General features: G+C 34.7%; 2 protein-coding genes across 2 annotated transcripts; both read right to left on the bottom strand.

Moving 5' to 3' along the window:
• Positions 1 to 728: 728 nt before the first annotated feature.
• On the bottom strand, positions 729 to 3,449 carry LOC110717319. Its single transcript, XM_021895977.1, has 4 exons — positions 3,226 to 3,449; positions 2,264 to 2,474; positions 1,180 to 1,341; positions 729 to 1,029 (listed from the first exon to the last, which is right to left on the bottom strand). Exons 1-4 carry the CDS (start codon positions 3,330 to 3,332, stop codon positions 877 to 879), a joined length of 633 nt encoding a protein of 210 aa, XP_021751669.1. The 5' UTR covers positions 3,333 to 3,449; the 3' UTR covers positions 729 to 876.
• A 284-nt stretch (positions 3,450 to 3,733) lies between these two features.
• LOC110717308 (nucleophosmin-like) lies at positions 3,734 to 4,789 on the bottom strand. The gene is made up of 2 exons (XM_021895961.1): positions 4,710 to 4,789; positions 3,734 to 4,013 (listed from the first exon to the last, which is right to left on the bottom strand). Exons 1-2 carry the CDS (start codon positions 4,787 to 4,789, stop codon positions 3,734 to 3,736), a joined length of 360 nt encoding a protein of 119 aa, XP_021751653.1.
• Positions 4,790 to 23,701: the final 18,912 nt, after the last annotated feature.

The raw sequence follows: 23,701 nt of genomic DNA, 5'->3' as shown, positions 1-23,701 counted from the left end.
TTTTTTTAGTACTTTTCCTTTTTAAAATCAATTAATTAAAAGAACATTAATAAGAAATGAGTTTGAAAATAGTTGGAAATTACCAAGTATAGGTGAAGAGATACTATCATCTATCTTTTCATTGATATTTCTCTCATCATTGTTCTTTTCTCTTTCTCCTTCATTTGATGGCAAATCTTCATAATAATTACAAAACACAATTTTAGAACTTAACTATATCATAAAGATTTGAGTTGGAACATAAACACTTGATTTAAGAGCATAATTTAAAACATAGGTATAATTTAGAAATTAAACATGTAATTACCATGTCCCAATGACTTTGGTGACTTTTCAACATTAAATTTCTTCCATGCAATATTCATCAACATATCCAATTCTTCTATGAATGCCGGTTCATCGAAGAAATGTTGATATTGACTAAGTATGGAAGGACTTTTTGTGTGTTGCTTTTCTTCTTCTTGATTTACCAATGGCTATATATAAGAATACATAAGTTAGAATCCAATAAGACATTTATATATGTTGAACTATTATAAATATAAAAATTACACTTTAGAACATAGGCTGAAAATAGTTTAGAACATGATTACTATACCTTTGTGGTATACTTGCACCAAATGTTGTCTATAAGATGATGCATTTTTCCCGCTGTTTCTTCCTCAACAAAGATATCCTTTGCTTGTTCCAACATGCTATACATCTCTTTTACATTCAATACAAGACTTTTTGCCAAATCTTCAAATTTGCTAAAAAAACCCTAAGAATTTAGAACATAAAATAATGAATATTTAAAATATTATAGAAATAAGTAAATAAATTAATAAAAAAATATTAAAACATTATACCATCATATCATTTGGAGATGTGATAGAATCACATGTCATTGATTGGTTTTCCACAACTTTCTCTTTTCCTTTGTCTTTCCCTTGCTTTTTTTATTACTTTCTTCTCCCCTTGTTTTTCTCTAATTGTCAAGGGTTGCTCTTTCTTCTTTCCTTTGTCATTCTCTTGCCTTTTTTCCAATCCCTTTTTAAATATACATTATAAGTTTTAGAATACATGCATAAATATATTGTATAGATAAATATAAAACGATAATAAACTTTAGAACATATAATACAAAGTTTAGAACATATAGTATAAACTTTAGAACATAAGCATATACAAAAATCATACCACATTCAATTTCATTCTTTCTAGTACTTTTCCTTTTCCAAATCCAAGGTCTTTCTCAAACTTCAATCTTGTATGGAACCTTTCTTGGTTCCACAATGATATTAATGGAACTTGACGTGGTATCTCTAACCCCTTCCTTTGTACCCGATCAAAATAGGATACCTAAAAGAACATCATTAGAAATACTTTAGAACATTGATATGTAAATTAGAACATAGATATATAATTTAGAACAACATTAGAACTTACCATAAGAAAGATTAAAGGACCCTTAAAGAAAGATTCTCCATCTAGCCATTTCTTAGTAGTTTCCATCAAGTGCTCCTTAACAAATTTGCACCAATTCAACTTAACTATATTCTTTGTATCCTTGCAACTATACAAAAACTTAATGTATAGTTGTTTGTTATTAGTTGAACGGATGCAACTATTAACCACACAAACCAAAAAATTCCAAATGAATTCATCCGAAACTTGTTTTTGTTCTTTATCTACCTCCTTCACCTTTTAAATCCTACTAATCAATTGTACATTTGTTGTAGCACCCTGTAAGTAATTTAGAATATAATAGAAAATACTTTAGAACATAATCAAAATAACTTTAGAACATAAGCAAAAATACTTTAGAATATAATGGAAAACTTTAGAACATAATAGAAATACTTTAGAACATAATTGAAAATACTTTATAATCAAAAGTACTTTAAAAGATTGACATGTAATATAAATAATTTCAAACATAATAGAAAATCATAGAACATAATAGAAATACTTTAGAATATAAGGGAAAACTTTAGAACATAAGGAAAAAATATAATAGAACATAATAGAAAACTTTAGAACAAAATATAAAACTTTAGAACATAATAGAAATAGTTTAGAACATAATGCAAAACTTTAGAGCATAAGAGAAAAATATAATAGAACATAATAGAAAACTTTAGAACATATGGGAAAAATATAATAGAACATAATAGAAAATCTTAAAACATAATCAAAAATACTTTAGAACATTATTAAAATAAATTAGAACATAAGCCAAATAACAAGTTTAGAATACAAGTACACATAAAAATATTCATACCACTTTAAGGTTAAAGTTTTTTCTCCATTTTTGCATAAAATTTGCACATTCATTCTTGTTTTCTATTGTATCAAGAATTTCTATATCTCCCATTGGCAATCCATATGTCATGTGAACATCAATTTCATCAAAGAGTATTTCTTCTTCTCTCCCCGGTAGCATCAAGCAACATCTCTTGGGATCAAAATTCGAAAGAAGTTGTTGTGTCAACCTAGATTTAAATTAAAGGTTTAGAATACAAAATACATATAGATTAGAATTTAAATAAAAATAAAAATTAACATGATAATTAAACTTTAGAACATTAATTAGATTTTTATAAGAATTAGAACATAATAGATGATATTTAAATAATAAAAACAAAAAATAAAAGTACTTTAAAAGATTGACATGTAATATAAATAATTTCAAACATAATAGAAAATCATAGAACATAATAGAAATACTTTAGAACATAAGGGAAAACTTTAGAACATAATAGAAATACTTTAGAACATAATGGAAAACTTTAGAACATATAACATGTGAACATATGGATAAAAAACTTTAGAACATAATAGAGATACTTTAGAACACATGGATAGAAAATGTTAGAACATAATAGAAATACTTTAGAACATAAGGGAAAACTTTAGAACATAAGGAAAAAATATAATAGAACATAATAGAAAAATTTAGAAAATAAGATAAAACTTTAGAACATAATAGAAATACTTTAGAATATATGGGAAAACTTTTGAACATAAAGGAAAAAAATAATAGAACATAATAGAAAATCATAGAATTTAATAGAAATACTTTAGAACATAAGGGAAAACTTTAGATTCTAAGGGAAAAATATAATAGAACATATGAGAAAACTTTAGAACATAAGGGAAAACTTTAGAACATAATAGAAATACTTTAGAACATAATGGAAAACTTTAGAACATATGAGAAAACTTTAGAACACTAGTGCTTACCAAGAATCCACATAATGTGGTGCATCCAAGTTCAAAAAAGCTCCAAATCCAATTTTTTGAATTGCTTGTTTATGCTTATCAGAGAGATTTACCAACACTTGTTTCATTAATTCCTTTGCGGTAACTCTTTGATAAGCCGATCTCTTATTTTTTTCCACTTTGATTATTTTCACATCCTCATCATCCTTTTCTTTTTCAATCTTTCTTTTCTTATTTTTTTTTTTTTTTTTTCAAAACCACCCGAAAAAAGTAAAACATTAGAAAGAATTTGAATTAGTAGATAAATTATTGTTATAAAAAATAAAGTTTAGAACATATGTATATAATTAAAAAATCAACTTAGAAATGTAAGAATTAACTTACAAAAATCATTTACTTATTAATTAAAACATTTACTTTAGAACATAAGCATGAATGTAATAGAACATAAGCATGAATGTATTAGAACATATATATATAATTAATAAAGTTACATATTATTTATAAATGTAGAATATAAACATGCAATTTATGACATTAGCATATAATTTAGAACCTTTTTACTATCATCATTCATGCCATTTCTTTTATCATCTTTCTCCTCCAACTTTGGTTCATCCATCTCATCATTAATATCATGTTGATCATCATTGTCATCATCATCATCATCTTCTTCTTCCTTTGTTTTCATTTTTCTAGTTGGTTGAATCCTTGATGAAAGCTTGGCACTTTTTTTTCGTTTCTGACTTTGCACATGTTTCTCAAATTCAGCTTTGTCAATTACTTCCGCATCATTTTCAACAACTTTCCTTTAAAATCAAATATAAATGATTTAGAACATATATGATAATATTTAGAACATAATAGAAAACTTTATATCATAATATAAATACTTTAGAACATAATAGTTACTCTTAGAACATAAGGAAAAAATATAATAAAACATAATAGAAAATTTTATATCATAATAGAAATACTTTAGAACATAATAGAAAAACTTATAACATAATAAATAGAAAAACTTATAACATAATAAAAATACTTTAGAACATAAGGGAAAAATATAATAGAACATAATTGAAAACTTTAGAACATAAGGGAAAACTTTAGAACATAAGTGAAAACTTTAGAACATAAGTGAAAAATATAATAGAACATAATAGAAAACTTTAGAACATAAGGAAAACTTTAGAACATAATAGAAAACTTTAGAACAAGGGAAAACTTTACAACATAATAGAAATACTTTAGAACATATGGATAGAAAATATTAGAACATAATAGAAATACTTAAGAACATAAGGGAAAATTTTTGAACATAAGTAAAAAATATAATAAAACATAATAGAAAACTTTAGAACATATGGGAAAACTTTAGAACATAATAGAAATAATTTAGAACATAGTAGAAAACTTTAGAACATAAGGGAAAACTTTAAAACATAAGGGAAAATTTAGAACATAAGGGAAAAATACTTTAGAACATAAGGGAAAACTTTAATTACCTTTTTCTTCCATAAGCAATTTTTTCATCCGGTATAATAGTAATTTCTTCTTCTGATTTTTCTTCATTTTGGCTTTGCATTTTGCTGATATTTTATAAAATAAAAAACATTAGTAACATTACTACATTAGTAATATATTTTAAACATATTATACAGTTTGTGAGACAAGTATTAACTTAACATATTATCTATACCAATATATGTGATTACTTGTCAACACTTCATGTATAACAAATAGCAAAACAAAATAACTAAGTGTGCCATATATGTGATTACTTGTCAACACTTCATGTATAACAAATAGCAAAACAAAGTGACTAAGTGTCATAGTTGCCTCTTATATATATATAGATGGTGGTTCATGGACAAGATCAGTCTACATTGGGAGGCATCTGCGTGCTCAATATAACTAATTAACTAACCACATAAAAGAGAGAAAATAAATTGGAAACAACTTCTCTGATTTTACAAGAATTAGACACATTAAACCATTCATTCATTCTAAAAATGTCAAATGGAATCCTAACAAGCACACTTTATAAAGCAGCAGATGCATCTCTTAACATCGGAAACAATATACAAGAAGCCAGAAAACGCATTTCCAACAAAAGAGAATCTGATTGCAACTTAGAGCTTCTGGATAGCTGCAGCAAATTAAAGAGGTTTTTGAGATGCAGGAAAACAGATGAGGACATTGAGGAAGAGAAAGAATTTAACCCAAGATGTAACCCAAAAGTTTTGACAACATTCTAATTTTACGCCTTTTTTATGATTCCTCTTTGATTGTAATGTCACATCGTATTATGAACGAATTGACAGCGATGGGTCGGGATGATAACTGATTTTATGTTGTCTCTGTTCTAGATGCTCTATTATTGAATTTTCTTCGGTACATTTTCCCATTGAATAATTCAGCAGCATTTAGCAATTCTTTTAAAACGTGGAATTATATATCGTAAAAATCAAAGATCCACCTCCATTATGATTATGTTGTCGGGTATCCATTAATTTAAACGTAGACATAATAGAATGAGTTTAGAACATAATTTTTTTAAAAAAAAGAGTTTAGAACATTATCCATTAATTTAAACATAGAATATAATAGAATGAGTTTAGAACATAATTTTTTTTAAAAAAAGAGTCTAGAACATTATACAAGCCTGTTCGAAATTGACAGAAAACAAACAACACAAATCGAACAAAATAATTCGAACATAAATTGAACTAATTAAATCGAACAAAATCGAACAAAAATCAAAATATTAGCAAAATCGAACTTACATCAAGCAAAATTCGAACTAAAATCGAGCAAAAATCGAACAAAATAATCGAACAAAAATCGAACTAAAATTGAACCCTAAATTCGAACACTAAAGCCGCAAAAATCGAACCCTAAATTCGAGCCCTAAATTTTCAAAAATCGAACTCAAAAAAATCGAAAAGAAAAACGAAATCCACTTGAACATCATGCTAATTTCATAGAAATTTAAACAAAATCGAAAAGAAAAACATACAAAATCCCTTTAACTTATGCAAAATTCATGAAAATCAAATCGCAAAAATCAAAATCACCAATTTGCAAACATCATGCGATTGAAAGCACAAAATCGACTTGAATATCATGTGTAATTCATAAAATTAGAACAAAATCAAAGAAAAATGTACCTGATTTGAGCAATTTAGGTTGTTTTGCAGCAATTTGGGCTAGATTTTGAGATTTGAGGAGAGAGAAAGTAAAGAGGATTGAAAGTTTGAGGAGAGAGAAAAGTATGAACGTTTGGGGAGGGTTTTGGGGGAGTTTTTTTTTGTTTTAATCTTGACCGCTCATCCTAATCTAATCCTACGGATGAGATTGGTTCTTATATAACTAGGGTTCTTACATAAGGAGGGGTTCTTACCGGATCCCTCCCCTATATATATATATATATATATATATATATATATATATATTCCTTTACTAATTCTTGTGTTTGCAGGTTTCTCTTGCTCTTTTTTGGATTTATTTCAATGGCTATTTTTATTTTCCACAATTTGAGAATGAAGTGTTTTGGAAATATTATTATAGGCTTGGTGACTTTGTTGGTCCTAATCATGGAATTGAAGAATGAGATATGTGCTTAGTGATTTATGAGGGTTTAAAGGAAAAAACTAGGTTTATTGTTGAGTCTATATTATGTAGTGGAGGATCTTTTGATTGGGATTTCATTGAGTGATGATAGAGGAATAATCGCGTTGTTAGACAATTACACCTAAATCAAATACAATTTATAACACTCGACTTATCCTAATACAAGTATATGGCAAGAGGAGGGGTCGAACCACAGGGAGAAGCACATACACAACGTATTCATCACTAGACTTTAAGCTATCTCGGGACAAAGGATAGGAATGACTAAGAGATTAAACTAAAGATAAACGAGTTAAAATCAATATAACTAAACGTCAAGGGAAATGGGTAGATGTAGATGCCGCTTGATCATGCAATAACATAAAAGTAAATCAATAGTGAACTAAACATGCATGAATATTGAAATAAGGTCCAATCTACCCGCCTTCCGGGGTTAATCGGTTTCTCCTAACATAGCCTCTATGTTTCCACACTAGAACCATATATTGGGAGGAGCAATCAAAGAACAATCGATAGTAATGAACCTTAACTAAGTCAACTTCCGTTCCTTGTTAGCAAAGATTCACCTTTATTCAACCAACAATGTGCACTTGCAAGAAGATCAAAGAATATCAAGCATGCAAAGATTTTAATCACAATTAACTTAATCCCAATATTATGAGCATGAACAATTAGCAACTACACCATCCCCACACCCTTGGCTAAGTGACTACTCACAGATCATGTTGAAAACAATATCAATCACCAAATCAATAAGCTTCAACATGATTAATAAGCAAAGAAGGAAACTTAAAGTAAACAAGCAAAATTAAATGAAAAAGTAAAGAGAAAGAGTAAGAGATTGCTCATTAATTGAAGTTGAAGATATACAAAAGATTATACAAGCTTCTTCTTCAAAATCCAAGTTCATCAATGAAGAAATCCACACTTTCTCTCTCTACCAAATGAAGACTAATAGTGTTTCTCTCTCTAGATTAAATTAAAAATGCAGAAAATTAAAACTAAGTTAATCTGATTACATCAAAGCGTTCTCAAAATGGGACTTATATAGTCCATACACAGCCAGCTGAAATAGAGGAGTGGTCCGACCGAACACTGGGAAGGTTCGGTTGACTACAGGGTAGGTTCGGTCGAACCATGGGTAGGTTCGGTCGAACCATGGGTAGGTTCGGTCGAATCTCCTTGATCCTGGTCTGGTCGAAATTCTGAGGTTCGACCACTCCTGCAAAATTGCCAAAATGCAACTTGACTCTGCCTTGACGTTCGGCCGGACCACTGAGGAGGTTCGGCCACACCAAGGTTTGGCCACACCTTCAGGAGGTTCGGCCGAACATCTCCTAAATCTTGCTTCCTTCAACTTTCCTTGAGCTTAGCTTCCTCTTCTTGAAAACCTCGGTGGTTCCTACAAATCATAAGCATGGAAATTAAAGTAAAGAGTAGGAAAAGGGGCAAAATCTAGGAAAGAAGATGCATAAAGGAAAAGGGAACTAAGTGCAAAGAAAAGGATGCAAACAAGCCGCAAATGTGGGAAAATGACCATCAAAATGAACCTTAATCGTGGCATAAATGCCACTCATCAACTTCCCCCACACTTGCCTCTTGCTAGTCCTCGAGCAAGGAATGCCAAAATAAAGAGAAAGTCACAACAAACATAACATGACAAGGGTTAAGGAAAACCACTTAAGCACTTATGTAGAAAAGGATCCATTTGAACTCGAACGAAAAGACATGCACCAAAGAATACTCACATTTCTAAATTCAATGAGGGAAAACACATTATAAGATGCTCGGGGTTGAAAGAGACAAACCTAAGCTAAGCATAGAGAATTAATGACTTCACCCTCCGCCCTTGCCCCAACCAAGACAGTCCACGTTCTCTCCACTAGTTTCAAGTCATCCCCTAGCTAGCTCCTCATGATTCCTCGAGGGAACCGGAAAAAGATATTTTTGTGTGATCATAAGGTCATCCCGACATCTCAACTATGCATACTCTCTCCATAGGGTTGAAATCTATCTCCCTCCACCGGTCTTTGACCGCGCTCCTCCAAGTCCAAGGGTCTTAAATAAGGTTGTAATGTCATGGCTAGGGGTTAAGGTTGGGAATCAATTTGAAAATTTTGGTGGCAAATCCTATGTGAAGCAAAAGAGTGGCCATCTCTCAAGAAAAACCTAAGAATTGAACCTAACCTCAAATTACAACCTTCAATACAAACCTCACAACATTACTTCATCCCTTTTCATTTCTTTCATCATCTTTTTTTTTCATCATCTAATTTTTTTTTTTCAACTTCACTTGGTTTTCATGTGTTGCAACCTTCTTTACAAACTTTTTGCATATTCTTTTCATAACCAACTTTCATAACCTTACTTGAACCGATTTACACAACTTTCTTGCTCAAAACCAACACTCTCAAACTCGAACCTCACAAGCCAATGCTTCACTAACTACAAGGGTCGGTAGAACATAGGCCGATAGGTTTTTAATATGGCTAAGTCAAGAAAGGGAAATAAGGCTCAAATTGGTTAGCAAGTAGGTGGATGCAAAAATGAAAACCAAATTTGTAACAAAACACAAAGAAAACAAATAAAAATGAGAAGAAATGCCCTCTTCCTCCTCTAGAGTTGTTTGGTCACGATCTCAAGAGCTAGATACCAACACAAAGATTAAGACATGCATAGTTAAGGATCCAAAATGCCGCTCACAAGAATGATGAAGGCTAGAACAAATGATGCTCACATGGGATAAGAAATAAGCAAATACTAACTAGAGGGAATCCTATCCACTATAGAGAGCAACTCCATCTTACCACTTTCCCGTGAACTAGGGGTTCAAATTTCCTCAAAAGTTCTAAACCGGGCTACCTTAGCTTACAATGTGTCTAACTCAACCCTGAGCATTCTCAAACCGTGCAAACCCTCATCAATCAGGAAGATAAGCATTCAAAGATGCAACATCATAAAAGGCATACAAAACCAAATGAATGAGCAAATTCCACATCAAAAATCATTTCAACTTGTCATAGTCATGTTTGTAACACAAAAAGGGAAAAACAATACAAAAGAAAGAGGAAGAAATCAAAAAGGTTCACACACGAGGCATATAATCCAATTAAATCCTAATCGCCATACAAGTGATCGTTCGATAACAACATCAACGATCCCAGGTTCCATAGAACCAAAAGCAAACATCCTCGAACCATTCAACTTCTTCCTAAGCTAAACCTAGACTAAACACTCAAAGAAAGAGAAAATAAAATAGAGGAAAGGTCTCACCAAATGCCGCTTGAAATTGAAGACAAGATAATTCATAAAATCTCACCAAGGGAGCTTGTGTTGCTCCTTAACTTCCTTCGTCTCCGCTTTCAAGCTTCAAGAAAAGTGAGCCAAAACAAAAGAAACTATGAAAAAACAAGAAAAAGTTAGAAACCAAACAAAAATACTAAAGTTATAAATAAAAAGAAAAATAAATAAAAAGTTATTTACAAAGTTTGGATTAAGGGAAATTGAATTGTCGGGAATTTTGGATTTTTCCTTGGGAGCATCTTCACCTACACAAAGCTCAATAATCATCAAAAATCATCATAAAAACATCATTGATATGTCCATTTTATATAGTAATTTACCCCCATCCCTTGGTCATAATTAGTAGTGTTATTGGCTCTTTCGAGCCACTTTTATTACTAATTTGTGTTTTCTAGTGTTTTCGTAGTTTTAGTTGTATTTTATAGGAAATTGCACTCTTGGAGCATTTTCCCGGGTTTTATGGATCAACTACGAAAGCTAGAAGGACACGACCACTTTTGAAGCCCAGGATCGGTGAGAGCCGATGATTAAGGGCTCGGTATGAGTTACCGAGGTTATTGGATCGTTTAATCAAGACCCGATGAGGAAACTTAGATTGGGCCGAGGAATTGAGCCCAATCGAAATCCGAGCCTCGAAGAAGAAGACCGGGCCTGATCGGGCAAGCAAACGCCCGATCGGGCGGCTGCGCGCATAAGGACCCTTAAGGAAGAGGCGCGCCCGATCGGGTGAGCATAAGCTCGATCAGGCGCGGCACACCAGCAGCGGGCAAAGAAAAAAAGGTGGGCCCGATCGGGCGGCCCTTCGCCCGATCGAGCGCGTGTTTTTCTCAGAGCTGATTAGATTAGTTTTAATTTTTGTTTTAGGGAACGTTTAAGTATGAGATTTGTACGTAATTTTTGATTACCTTCTTTTTTAGACTTTCTCTCTCTACTTAGGATATTTCTCTCTCTTAAATTCTCTCTCAAATTTTGTTCTTAATTAGTTCCATTAATCCAGATTTCTTTTGGTAACAATTTCTTCTCTTTTAATTTCAGCTATTTTACTTACTTCTTTGATTATGCTTTGCTTTATTTATTTGATTAGTTTAGTTATGATGATGCTTGAGTAGTTTTATTTCTAGGGTTTATGGGGATCTAATAATTGATATGAATGGGTAATTTTGTGATTGTTAATTATCAATGCTTGGTTAATTTCCTATTGATTGATTTAATGCTATGCAATTAGGTTTGACCAGATTTAATTTTATGAGTTTAGCAATATTAATTCGAGATTCGACAGATGAGAATTGATGTTTAGGCTTAGTTTCAATAGGCAGACTAATTTATAAATGGTTAAGTTGAGATTCGACAGATGAGATTTAATACCGGTAAATTAACTCTGTGATTATAATACGTAGCGAAAGCCCTTTATAATCTGATTAACCAATGCTTGATGATTTCTTATTATGATTTGCCCTGGAATATTGTTTATTAGTGAACCTATGCCCTAGGTCTTTTAATATTTGATTTTCCCCTACTTTATTTTTTTCGACCTTATTCTCCGTAGTATAGAATTTATTCACAATAATATTGGTTACTTAGATAATTTAGATTATAATAATTAATTAGGAATAGAAAGACTTGTTTCCCTGTGGAGTTCGACCCTACTTACCTATCTACTTTAGTTAGAGGACTTAGGTAATTATTTTTGATTAGGGGATACGACTTTACCCTGTCAAAATTTGGTGCCGTTGCCGGGAAAACGGTTTTATTTTTGTTTTTAGATTATTTTTTGTAGTCTAGATTATCCCCTTTTGTCTCAGAGAACGTTAGTTCTATGAGGCAATTCTCATATTTGTCTTTTAGTTCCTTGTTTATGCCCAGGTGTTCCAGATCAGGTTACATCCCATTCGATCCTGAGATCGAGCGCTCTTTTCATAGGCAAAGGAAAATCTATTGACAAATTCTGGCGGGTTCTAAGGAGGACAACAGTCGAAGAGATCCTTCCTTTGATTCTAGTGACATAGATATTCCTTCAGATTCAGAATCAGAGATGACGGCCCATAAGAAACTCAGTGGCTACTCGCAACCGAAGCTCACTGATTTCCCGCACCTTACTCCCACTCCGGCACTAGATGGAGTTCAATTTGAAATCAAGCCCCAATTTATCACTATGATAGAGAGGAAGCAATTCAGTGGAGCTAAGGGTGAAGATCCTAATCTTCACATCGCAGATTTCTGCCAATATTGTAACACCATTAGACAAGCCGGGGTCACACAAGACCAAATCAGGGAGATTCTTTTCCTTTTTCATTATGTGGTAAAGCTAAATTATGGTTTAATGGTTTGAATAGAACTGCACTTGGTATTACTGACTGGGAAACTCTTGCTTTGAATTTCTATAATAAATACTATCTTGTAGAGAGAACAGCGGTGCTAAGGAGTGCTATTCAGAACTTCGCTCAAGAGGCCGACGAAACATTATATGAGGCTTGGGAGAGGTTCAAGGATCTACAGAGAGAGTGCCCCCACCACAATCTAGCACAATGGCAATTGATCCAAGCATTCTATAATGGACTTGGAAATTCTTCTAGATCAATGCTAGATTCTGCAGCTAGTGGGAGGTTCATGAATTTAAACGTGGACGATGCAGGACAGGTTATCGAAGACATGGAAATACACAATTCCCAATATCGGAATTCGAGAGGGTTTGCAAATAAAGGAAAACATAATGTTGATTCTGTATCCTTTTTGCAAGTTCAATTAACGTCTATTTGTCAAAAATTAGATAATCTTACTGTTGCTCCTAACTCTGTAGCTAATGTTTCTGCTGTTGCTAACAATGAAGCTTTTTGTGAAAATTGTGGAATTGTAGGTCAATCGGAGCAAGATTGTAGGAGCTCTATGGAACATGTTAATGCCTTTCAAACCTATAGGCAGAATAACCCATATTCCAATTCCTACAATGCCGGTTATAAGAACCATCCATACCTTTCATACCGGAGCACCAATGTACAAAACCCTTCGCCTCCACAACAACCACAACAGCAAACCCCACCATAGCAAAAATATTATCATCCTAATTCCGGCTAGAAAAGCCAAGCATCACCCTCATCATCTTTCGACCCTGCCATGACAGAAATTAGAGCAATACTTGCCAATATGAAAAAGCATATGGAGAGTAGGGATGCGCTAATTGATTCTATCCTAGCCCATAATAAAATCATGGACAATCAAATTGCACAACTTTCATCTACCCTACAATCCCGTCAGCAGGGAGCTCTAACGTCACAACCTATCCATCCTACAGATCATGCCAATGCAATCACTCTAAGGAGTGGTTCACATTATGATGGGCCTCCTATGCCAAAGGAAGATAGACCAGTTCCTGATCTAGATTCCTTTATACCAAACGCTAATCCTGATAGCCCTGCAGGGCTACAAATAGACACTAACTCTACTAATGTTTCTGTGCAGGGTTAATTGCAGGATAAAGGAGGAGATGTGCAGAGCCTGATTATCAAACTTTCATTCCCTAATAGACAACTGAAGAGTAAGTTTGATAAACAATTCGGTAAGTTTTTAGAGGTTGTGAAAAACCTGCAGGTAACAGTTCCTTTTACTGACTTAATCACTCAAGTTCCTGCTTATGCTAAATTTATGAAAGACATTCTGACTAGGAAAAGGGCCTTTAATGAAGTAGAAACTGTAGCTTTCACAGAGGAGTGTAGCGCTTTATTGCAAAACAAATCCCCTCCTAAATTAAAGGACCCCGATAGTTTTTCTATCCCTTGTCATATATGGAATGTTTTTATTGATAAAGCTTTGTGTGATTTGGGTGCTAGTGTCAGTGTCATGCCATCGTCTGTCTGTACTAAACTTAATATGGGAGAATTAAAAGTTACTAATATAACCTTGCAAATGGCAGATCGTTCGGTAAAATACCCTTTAGGTATTTTAGAGGACGTCCCTGCCAGAGTTGGTAAATTTTTTATTCCTGTTGATTTTGTTGTGTTAGACATGGCAGATGATACACAAATACCCATTATATTAGGTAGGCCTTATTTCCATACCGCAGGAGCAATTATTGATGTTAAAAATGGTAAACTAACCCTTTCTATAGGTGACGACAATGTTACATTTAATTTAGGGAAGGTTTTGAAGGGGCCTATGCTAGAGGAAAATTGTTGCTATATTGATGTAATTGATATAATGGATGATATTTGTGATGATAGCTTGCCACAGGTTCTTGCGAAGGATCCCCTAGAGGATGTTCTCTGCGGGAATTTATCTGGAGACAATGCAAGCGTTTGGGGTAATGAGGTACAAGATATTGAAAAGGCTCTTTCCTTAAAAGAGTTAAGCCCCAAGGAAACAATGAAGGTAGTAAATTTAGTTCAGGAATCAAAACCTGCAAAGGTCAAGAAACCTGAGCTAAAACCTCTCACTTCTCATTTAAAATATATTTTTCTGGATGAACAGGAACTACACCCCGTGATCATTAGTACTGCACTTACTGACCTACAAACTTCCCAATTTCTAGGGGTTCTCAAAACCCATAAGAAAGCTATTGGGTACAATATTGATGATCTCAGGGGTATTAGCCCTGACTTTTGTATGCACAGGATACATCTAGAGGACAATTATAAGCCCTGCATTCAACCCCAACGGAGATTAAATCCCAACATGCAGGAAGTAGTCAAGAAGGAGGTTATGAAATTACTTGATGTAGGTATTATCTATCCTATTTCTGACTCCAAATGGGTAAGTCCTGTGCAGGTAGTGCCAAAAAGGGTGGGAAGATTGTGATAACCAATGAAAAAAATGAATTAATTCCCACTAGAACTGTAACATGGTGGCGTATGTGCATTGATTATCGTAGATTATATATCACCACTAAAAAGGATCACTTCCCTCTTCCCTTTATAGATCAAATGCTTGAGAGGTTAGCCAATCATAAATTCTTTTACTATTTGGATGGGTATTCGGGATTTTTCCAAATTCCGATTCACCCTGAAGATTAGGAAAAGACTACTTTTACATGCCCTTATGGCACTTTTTCATATCGTAGAATGCCCTTTGGTTTATGCAATGCACCCGCTACCTTTCAACGTTGTATGATGAGCATTTTTTCTGATTTCATAGAGTCTATTATGGAGGTCTTTATGAATGATTTTAGCGTATAAGGTTCTTCATTTGATTCATGCTTAATTAATCTCGCTAAAATTTTGAAAAGATGTGAAGAGTGCAACTTAGTTCTTAATTGGGAAAAATGTCACTTCATGGTGATAGAGGGAGTAGTCCTAGGTCACATTGTATATGATAAGGGCATACAAGTAGACAAAGCTAAGATATTAGTGATTGAGCAATTACCTCTCCCATTTAATGTTAAGGGAGTTAGAAGTTTCTTGGGTCATGCGGGGTTTTATCGCCGCTTTATCAAAGATTTTTCAAAAATTGCTAAACCACTGACGCAGCTTTTGCTTAAGGATGCTCCTTTTATTTTTACTGACGAGTGTCTTGAGGCTTTCAACAAGATTAAGCAGGCTTTGATATCGACACCCATCATGTGTGCTCTCGATTGGAACCTTCCTTTCGAGATCATGTGCGATGCAAGTGACTTTGCGCTAGGAGCCGTGCTCGGACAGAGAAAGAACAAGGTTTTGCATGCTATTTATTATGCAAGCAAAACTTTGGATGAAGCCCAAGTCAACTATGCCACTACGGATAAGGAGTTTCTTACTGTTATTTATGCTTTAGAAAAATTTAGATCATATCTTGTTGGTTCTAAAGTCATTGTTTTTACTGACCATGCAGCATTGAAGTACTTGATAGCCAAGGCGGAATCAAAGCCAAGGCTACATCGATGGGTTCTTTTGCTCCAAGATTTCAACATAGAAATAAAAGATAAAAAGGAAGCAGAGAACGTAGTGGCAAACCATTTGTCACGTATCAGGTATAGTGAGGGTAAGGATTCTCTACCTATAAATGATTCTTTCCCTGATGACAACGTTTATGCAGTTGTAGAGCAACACCCATGGTATGCGAATTTTGCCAATTATTTAGTGGGTGGTACTCTACCTCTTGACTTGTCCTACCAACAAGAAAAGAAATTCCTTTATGATGTTAAACATTATTTTTGGGATGATCCTTTTTTGTTTCGTGAGTGTGCAGATGGATTATTTCGCAGGTGTGTTCCCGAATGGGAAGTCCACGGTGTGCTTACTAGTTGCCACACCTCACCATATGGAGGACATCATGGCCCCACTAAAACGGTGGCCAATATTAATGAGTCAGGTTTTTATTGGCCTACGATGTTTAAGGATGCTAACATTTTTGTGCAGGCTTGTGACTCTTGCCAGAGGACTGGCAACATCTCGCGGAGGCATGAGATGCCCGAAACAAGAATTTTAGAAGTTGAAATTTTTGACGTTTGGGGTGTTGATTACATGGGACCGTTCCCTTCTTCAAAAGGGAACCGTTATATTCTTGTCGCCGTCGACTATGTATCCAAGTGGGCTTAGGCCATTGGCACTCCTACCAATGACGCCAAGGTCGTCCACAAACTTTTCAAGAAGACCATCTTTCCAAGATTTGGTGTACCCAGAGCTATAATAAGTGACGGAGGATCTCACTTTCATGAACGGAAGTTGGACACCCTCCTCAAAAAGTATGGTGTCTACCATAGGACAGGTTTAGCCTACCACCCCCAAACTAGTGGCCAAGTTGAGGTTTCTAACCGTGAGATCAAGGCCATTCTAGAGAAGGTGGTGGCAAAGTCAAGGAAATATTGGAGCGACAAGTTGGACGACACCCTTTGGGCGTACAGAACTACATTCAAGACCCCTATAGGTACTACTCCGTATAGACTCATGTACGAAAAAGCATGTCATCTCCCGGTCAAATTGGAATATAAGGCATATTGGGCTATTAAGGAGCTCAATCTAGATGCCAAACTAGCGGGAGAAAAGAGGTTACTTCAACTTAATCAACTCGATGAGTTTAGGTTGACGACCTATGATAGTGCTCGAGTCTACAAAGAGAAGACGAAGAAGTGGCATGACAAGATGATCCTTCCGAGAGAATTCAAGGAGGGTGATAAAGTGTTACTATTCAACTCACGACTTAAACTTTTCCCAGGAAAGTTAAGGTCAAGGTGGTCGGGTCCTTTTGTCGTAAAAAAAGCCAATAAATTCGGTTTTGTGGAGGTTTTCGACGAATATGGTAACGAGTTTAAGGTTAATGGCCAAAGACTCAAGCTATATCATGTGGGGGCTACAATCGGTGTAGTTGAATTAGTTCACCTAAGTGGTTCCGATTCACTCTGAGTTTTACTGTGGTAAGAGGGTCGTGCGGGACCTAGATAAACCAGCTCTTTTCGGGAGGCAACCCGTATTTCTTGCTTTCTAGACTAGTTTTCCTTTTTCTTTATTTTTATTTTTATTTTAGAGAGGCGAGGAGAGTGAAATTTTACCTTTTATAAGTGTTTTTGTACAGGTATAGGTTTGAGAGGTAAAGAGACTTAGAAAAATTTGAAGACGAGAAGAAATCGAAGAAGAAGCTAAGAAAATCCGATTGGGCACGGGCCCGATCGGAGGCAAAAGCAAGTAAAATTTTCAGCTCTTATTTCGCCCGATCGGGTGAGGCTGCCTGATTGGGCGTGCAAATGGAGTTGGAAATTGGAGCTAAATTTGCCCGATCGGGCAAGGCTGCCCGATCGGGCATGCAAGTGAAGTTAGAAATTCGAGCTTAATTCGCCCGATCGGGCGCAAATCGAGTGAAGGAAAATAAATGTCAGGCGAAGCTCGCCCGACCGGGCGAGTGTGTTGATGTTTAAAGGTTTTGATGATGAGGAACTTAAACTACAGCAAACTCATTTAATAAAGGTTTATCAAGTGTTTGTTTAGTTTAGGTGAAATTGATCTTGGAGATGAAAGGAGTAACTGAAACTAAGAAGACTTGAAGAAATTCTTTATTCAAGAAGGTTATTCGAAACAAAAGAAGTGTTCCCTCACAGGAACCGAGTTCCCTAACAGGAACGTTCCTTTACAGGAACTTGAAGATGGCTGGCTAAGATCTTTGGAGGAACTTAGTAAGCGTGGAGCCCAAGTAAACCTACCAGTACAGGAGTGCGGTGCAGTAATGATTTAGTTAAAGATTTTATCTTCTAGATTCATTGTTAAATATGTTAAGTAGGGTATGCATGAAGTCTATTAGAAGCGTTACAAGTTAGCTTGGCAAATAAATTAAAATTGGAAAAGATAAAAGATAGAATTCGAAAAAGATTTTATTTCAAAGTTTATTTCTTAAAATCAGTTTGTTAAAAAGATATTGTGCTTTTTTACTCAATCTTTCTATCTTATTTTTCGGAAAAAGATTTTCTTCTAATGATTTGCATAAAAACCGTGTATAAAGATAAATTAAGTTTAACTTATTTACCTTTAAGAAAACCTACTTTCTATACAAGTAATACTTGTATAAATAGTAGAGAATAAAAGGAGTTTAGGTTTTTGTGAGTTTATGCGTGAAGAATTTACAGAGCTTTAATTGTGTAAGTTTGCCAAGTTTATCATCTTGTCATATTAGTTTCGGGTTTCATGCATAGCTTGCCGATCATATACTAGGTGTCTTTACTTGTAATTGGTTTGGGTTATTTGGGTGTGAGTGCTCTTATTGTCATTGCATACAGAGAGAGAGCTTCTGGTGAGAAGTTGAGAAGATATGTGCTTAAGGAGTACGAGAGAGAGTCTAAGTGTGGGACTTAGACTGGGTAGAATAGATTTCTATTCTGTAGCAAGTTCGTTGAGAAACTTGTGAGTAGAGGTTTGATTATAATAGGTTGTAACTTGGTGTTTGCTCTATTATAGTGGAGCTGTTTGTGTTCGAAATCCCTAAGGTAGGGTCGAGGTTTTACTTCTAGTTGGGCACAAGAAGGTTTCCTCGTAAAATCCTGTGTGCATTGCAAGTTCCTATTTTATTCTGTTTTATATTTGCAAAAGTAGTCATTAGGAACTCACATACAATTCACCCCCCCTTGTAGTGTTCGTCTCAACTAACAATTGGTATCAAAGCAAGGTTCTCACTTGCAAGCAGATAACTTTGCTGAGTAAGGTCCTGGAGAGATGAATTACAAGGAGAAACTTGAAGAAGGGTACTTAACCCAACGTCCACCTATTTTCAATGGTAAGTTCTATGCCCACTGGATGAACATGATGGAGATCTTCATCAAGGCTGAAAATTACCAGGTTTGGCGTGTTATTGAAACTGGTGATTTTGAAATAACTGCAACCAATGACAAACATGAGGTAGTTTCTAAATCTATTTCTGATTATGACAAAGAAGATTATCAGAAACTTGAACTGAATGCTTTAGCAATAAAGTATTTGCACTGTGGACTTGGACCCCATGAACATAACCGTATCATGGGATGCAAGTCTGCCAAACAGATTTGGGATTTGCTACAGGTAACACATGAAGGTACTAACGAGGTAAAACGTTCTAAAATAGATTTATTGATGTCTAGGTATGAAAGGTTTGAAATGCAATCTAAAGAAACCATAGAAGAGATGTTTACCAGATTCAATGATATTATTAATGAACTGAACTCCCTTGGCAGGCATATTCCTATTGATGAACATGCAAGGAAGATCTTAAGAATTCTACCACAAGATGAACGCTGGAGACCCAAGGTTACTGCTATGCAGGAAGCTAAGGATTTCACCAAGTTTAATATAGAACAACTAGCTGGATCATTGATGACACATGAACTTCATCTGAGTTTCAATACTGAAAGTTCCAGAAGTAAAAGCCTTGCACTTAAGGCTCAAGATTCAGAAGAATCGGAAGTGGATGAGGAAGAGATGGCTATGCTAGTGAGGAAATTTAAAAAGATGATGAATAATAAGAAGTTCGACAGGAACAAGAAGTTCACAAGTTCCAGAAACACAACCTGCTTCAGGTGTGGGTCAAAAGATCACTTCATTAAGGATTTCCCTGTACAGGATGGAGAGAAAGGAAAGACAAAAGGCAAAGATCAATCCAAAGATTCAAAAGCCTATAAGCCTTACTTCACCAAGGACAATGTGAAGAAAGCCATGCTAGCTGCTTGGGGAGATACAGATTCAGAAGAAGAGGAGGACCAACCGTTGGAAGAAACTGCTCATTTATGGTTAATGGAAAAAACTGATGAAGCTGCCAAACTAAAGGAGCTTGATTCTAAGGTATGGTTCTCTTACAATCAATTAAAACATCTGTCTAAAGAGAATCTGATAAATACTGTTTTGGAAATTCAAGAAGATTTAAAGGAATTACATAGATCCAAACAACAAAGTGATAAAGCTTTAGTTACTTACAAAGAGAACAATGAATGGGTTGATAATATGAAGTTTGACATTCAATACAGGTTCTTTAGTCTGTTTGATGATAATAAAAACTTAAAAGAGACTATAGAGAATCTGAAACAAGATAACATACTCCTGAATGTGGAATTGTCTTTGTTAAAACTTAGTGTCGATACTCCTAACTCTGAAGTTCCTCCACCTACTGATTATCTGAATTTTGAAAAATTAAAACATGATTTGGAAGATTTAAAAACGGATAAGGCACGTCTTGAGGGGGAACTTGAGAGAGCTAGGAAAGGTAAGAAACCAATAGAGTATAGAGTTCCTAATTGGATTACTAAGGCTCAAACCAAGATAACTGAAGGTTTAGGTTTTAAAAAGAAGTTCCAGAAAGAAAAGAAGTATGTCAACTTGCCTAGTAGCATGGTTTGTTATTTCTGTGGCAATACATGACATAAGCAGGTTAAGTGTCTTAAGAAAAAACAAAGCACGCAGAAGAATATCAAACATGTAGAACAAATCTGGATCAAGAAAAATGAATCAACTCCTGTTACACAGGAACCCAAGGAAACCTGGGTTCCTGACTCTAATGTTTAATTCTTCTTGCAGGTTCCAGTGAGGGGGAACAACACTTGGTACCTCGACAGTGGTTGTTCTAAGCACATGACTGGAGATAAATCTAGATTTCTCTCACTGGATGCCTACTATGGTGGAACAGTGACCTTTGGTGATAATATGAAAGGTGATATAATTGCTATTGGAAATATAGGAAGGTCACGTTCCCATGCCATTGATAATGTATTTTTAGTCGAGGGCCTCAAACACAATTTGTTAAGTATTCCACAGTTTTGTGACAAAGGTAATTCTGTTAGCTTTACTTCTAATAAGTGTAGAATCATCCACAATGACACTGGGAACATTATTTTGGAAGGAGCTTGTAAAGGGAACACATATATTGTGGATCTTAATGAGGTTCCTAACAGCAGTTTAACATGTCTTAGTGTTATTGAGGATGATCCTCTTTTATGGCACAGAAGGTTTGGGCATGCAAGCTTTTCCTTACTTGATAAAATAAGATCTAAGAACTTAGTGGAAGGACTTCCTTGCATTAAGTTCCTGTATGACAAAGTGTGTGAAGCCTGTGCTAGAGGAAAACAGACCCGAATTTCCTTCAAGTCCAAAAAGATGGTAAGTACCAAAAGACCTTTGGAACTCATTCATATGGATCTCTGTGGTCCAATGAGAATCCAAAGTAGAAGTGGTAAGAAATATGTAATGGTTATTGTTGATTATTTTTCAAGGTTCACTTGGGTTTTCTTTCTTGTAAGTAAGGATGAAACGTTTGATGAGTTTGTTGCTTTTGTAAAGAAAGAACAGAGAAGAACAGGCAATCAATTGACACATCTTAGATCAGATCATGGAACAGAATTTGAGAATTCAAAATTTGATGATTTCTGTACTGAGTATGGTATGGATCACAACTTCTCTGCCCCAAGAACTCTACAACAAAATGAAGTGGTAGAACGCAAGAATAGGAGCCTTGAAGATATGGCAAGGACAATGCTGATATCAAGCAGGCTGCCTAGGAACTTCTGGGCTGAAGTAGTAAACACAACATGTTATATACTTAACAGAGTATCTGTTAGGGCCATCACCAATAAAACTCCCTATGAACTTATGAAAGGGAGAAAGCCTAATATTTCCTATTTTAGATCTTTTGGATGTAAATGCTTTGTTCACAATAATGGTAAAAGGAACTTGGGTAAATTTGATGAACGTAGTGATGAGGCAGTATTCCTAGGATATGCCTCGAATAGTAAAGCTTACAGAGTCTATAATAAAAGGACTATGTGTATTGAGGAGTCTGTACATATTATATTTGATGAAATTGAACATTTGGTTGATGTACAGGATTGTGATGATGATTTCGAAATTGGACTTGTGCGAAAGCAGAATCCAGATGAGGAACCAGCATCACAGCAGAAGCAGCAAGTTGAAATTGCTGAAGTAACGAATCCTGAAGCAAATGCTGAACCTGAGATGGAGAATGCACCAGGAACTCCACTTCAAGAACAGACTGATGCCCATAATGAAGACCAGAATGTGGAAACACATGAGGAAGTTCAAACTGAGTTCCAGGAACAAGTTCCTACAGAAGAGCCAGTCAACAATAATGAAGAAAGATTGTATCCAATCAAGGATTTCACTCCAAGGCCCTGGAAATATCAGAAATCACATCCAGTTGATGTAATCATGAGTGATATCACAAAAGGAACTCAAACCAGATCTCAGCTTAGGAACTTCTGTGCATTCAATGCATTCCTTTCCTCCATGGAACCTAAGAATTATGTTGAAGCTTTAACTGACGCTGACTGGATTAATGCTATGCAAGCTGAACTAAATGAATTTGAAAGAAATAAAGTTTGGCATCTGGAACCTAGACCAAAAGACAAGAAGTCCATTGGACTAAAATGGGTATTCAGAAACAAACTAGATGAACATGGTATTATTGTCAGGAACAAAGTAAGACTAGTTGTACAAGGTTTCAACCAGCAGGAAGGAATAGACTATGAAGAGACATTTGCACCAGTAGCCAAGTTAGAGGCTATTCGTTTACTTATTGCTTTTGCTGCTTATATGGGATTTAGGCTGTACCAGATGGATGTTAAATGTGCTTTCTTAAATGGATATTTAAATGAGGAAGTCTATGTGGAACAACCTCCTGGATTTGAAAATCCAGAGTTCCCAAACCATGTCTATAAGCTTGACAAAGCTCTATATGGGTTAAAGCAAGCTCTTAGAGCATGGTATGAAAGATTATCTAAGTTCCTTTTGGCTAATGGTTTTAAACGTGGTAAAATTGATAAAAATTTGTTTTTAAAGTCAAATGTAACTGATATCTTAGTTGTACAAATTTATGTTGATGATATTTTATTTGGTGCAACTAACGAATCTCTATGCAAGTATTTTGCTGACCTTATGAGTGGAGAATTTGAAATGAGCATGATTGGAGAATTAAATTTCTTCCTTGGCTTGCAAATCAAGCAAACTGAAGAGGGAATCATGATTCATCAGCAAAAATATATTAAGGAACTGATCAAGAAATACAAGTTGGAAAATGCCAAAACCAATAATACTCCTATGGGAATTGCCACTAGATTAGATGAAGATCCATTTGGAACTTGCATTGATCAATCTATGTATCGAGGTATGATAGGTTCACTGCTCTACTTAACAGCTAG

The sequence above is a fragment of the Chenopodium quinoa genome, unplaced genomic scaffold, assembly GCF_001683475.1.
Source record: "Chenopodium quinoa cultivar QQ74 unplaced genomic scaffold, ASM168347v1, whole genome shotgun sequence".
Classification (NCBI taxonomy): Eukaryota; Viridiplantae; Streptophyta; class Magnoliopsida; order Caryophyllales; family Amaranthaceae; genus Chenopodium; species Chenopodium quinoa.
The sequence above is the reverse complement of the archived record's forward strand: the minus strand, read 5'-3'. Positions and strand labels throughout refer to the sequence as shown.

Excerpts from the sequence above, each read along its gene's own strand:
- LOC110717319 (XM_021895977.1), bottom strand. The coding sequence starts at position 3,332 with ATGAAACAAGTGTTGGTAAATCTCTCTGATAAGCATAAACAAGCAATT. Across the intron at positions 1,342-2,263 it reads AAAACTTTAACCTTAAAGTG|GTATCCTATTTTGATCGGGT; the intron begins GTATGAATATTT and ends ATGTTCTTTTAG. Across the intron at positions 1,030-1,179 it reads AAAGAATGAAATTGAATGTG|GGATTGGAAAAAAGGCAAGA; the intron begins GTATGATTTTTG and ends ATATTTAAAAAG.
- LOC110717308 (XM_021895961.1), bottom strand. The coding sequence starts at position 4,789 with ATGCAAAGCCAAAATGAAGAAAAATCAGAAGAAGAAATTACTATTATA. Across the intron at positions 4,014-4,709 it reads ATTGCTTATGGAAGAAAAAG|GAAAGTTGTTGAAAATGATG; the intron begins GTAATTAAAGTT and ends TTGATTTTAAAG.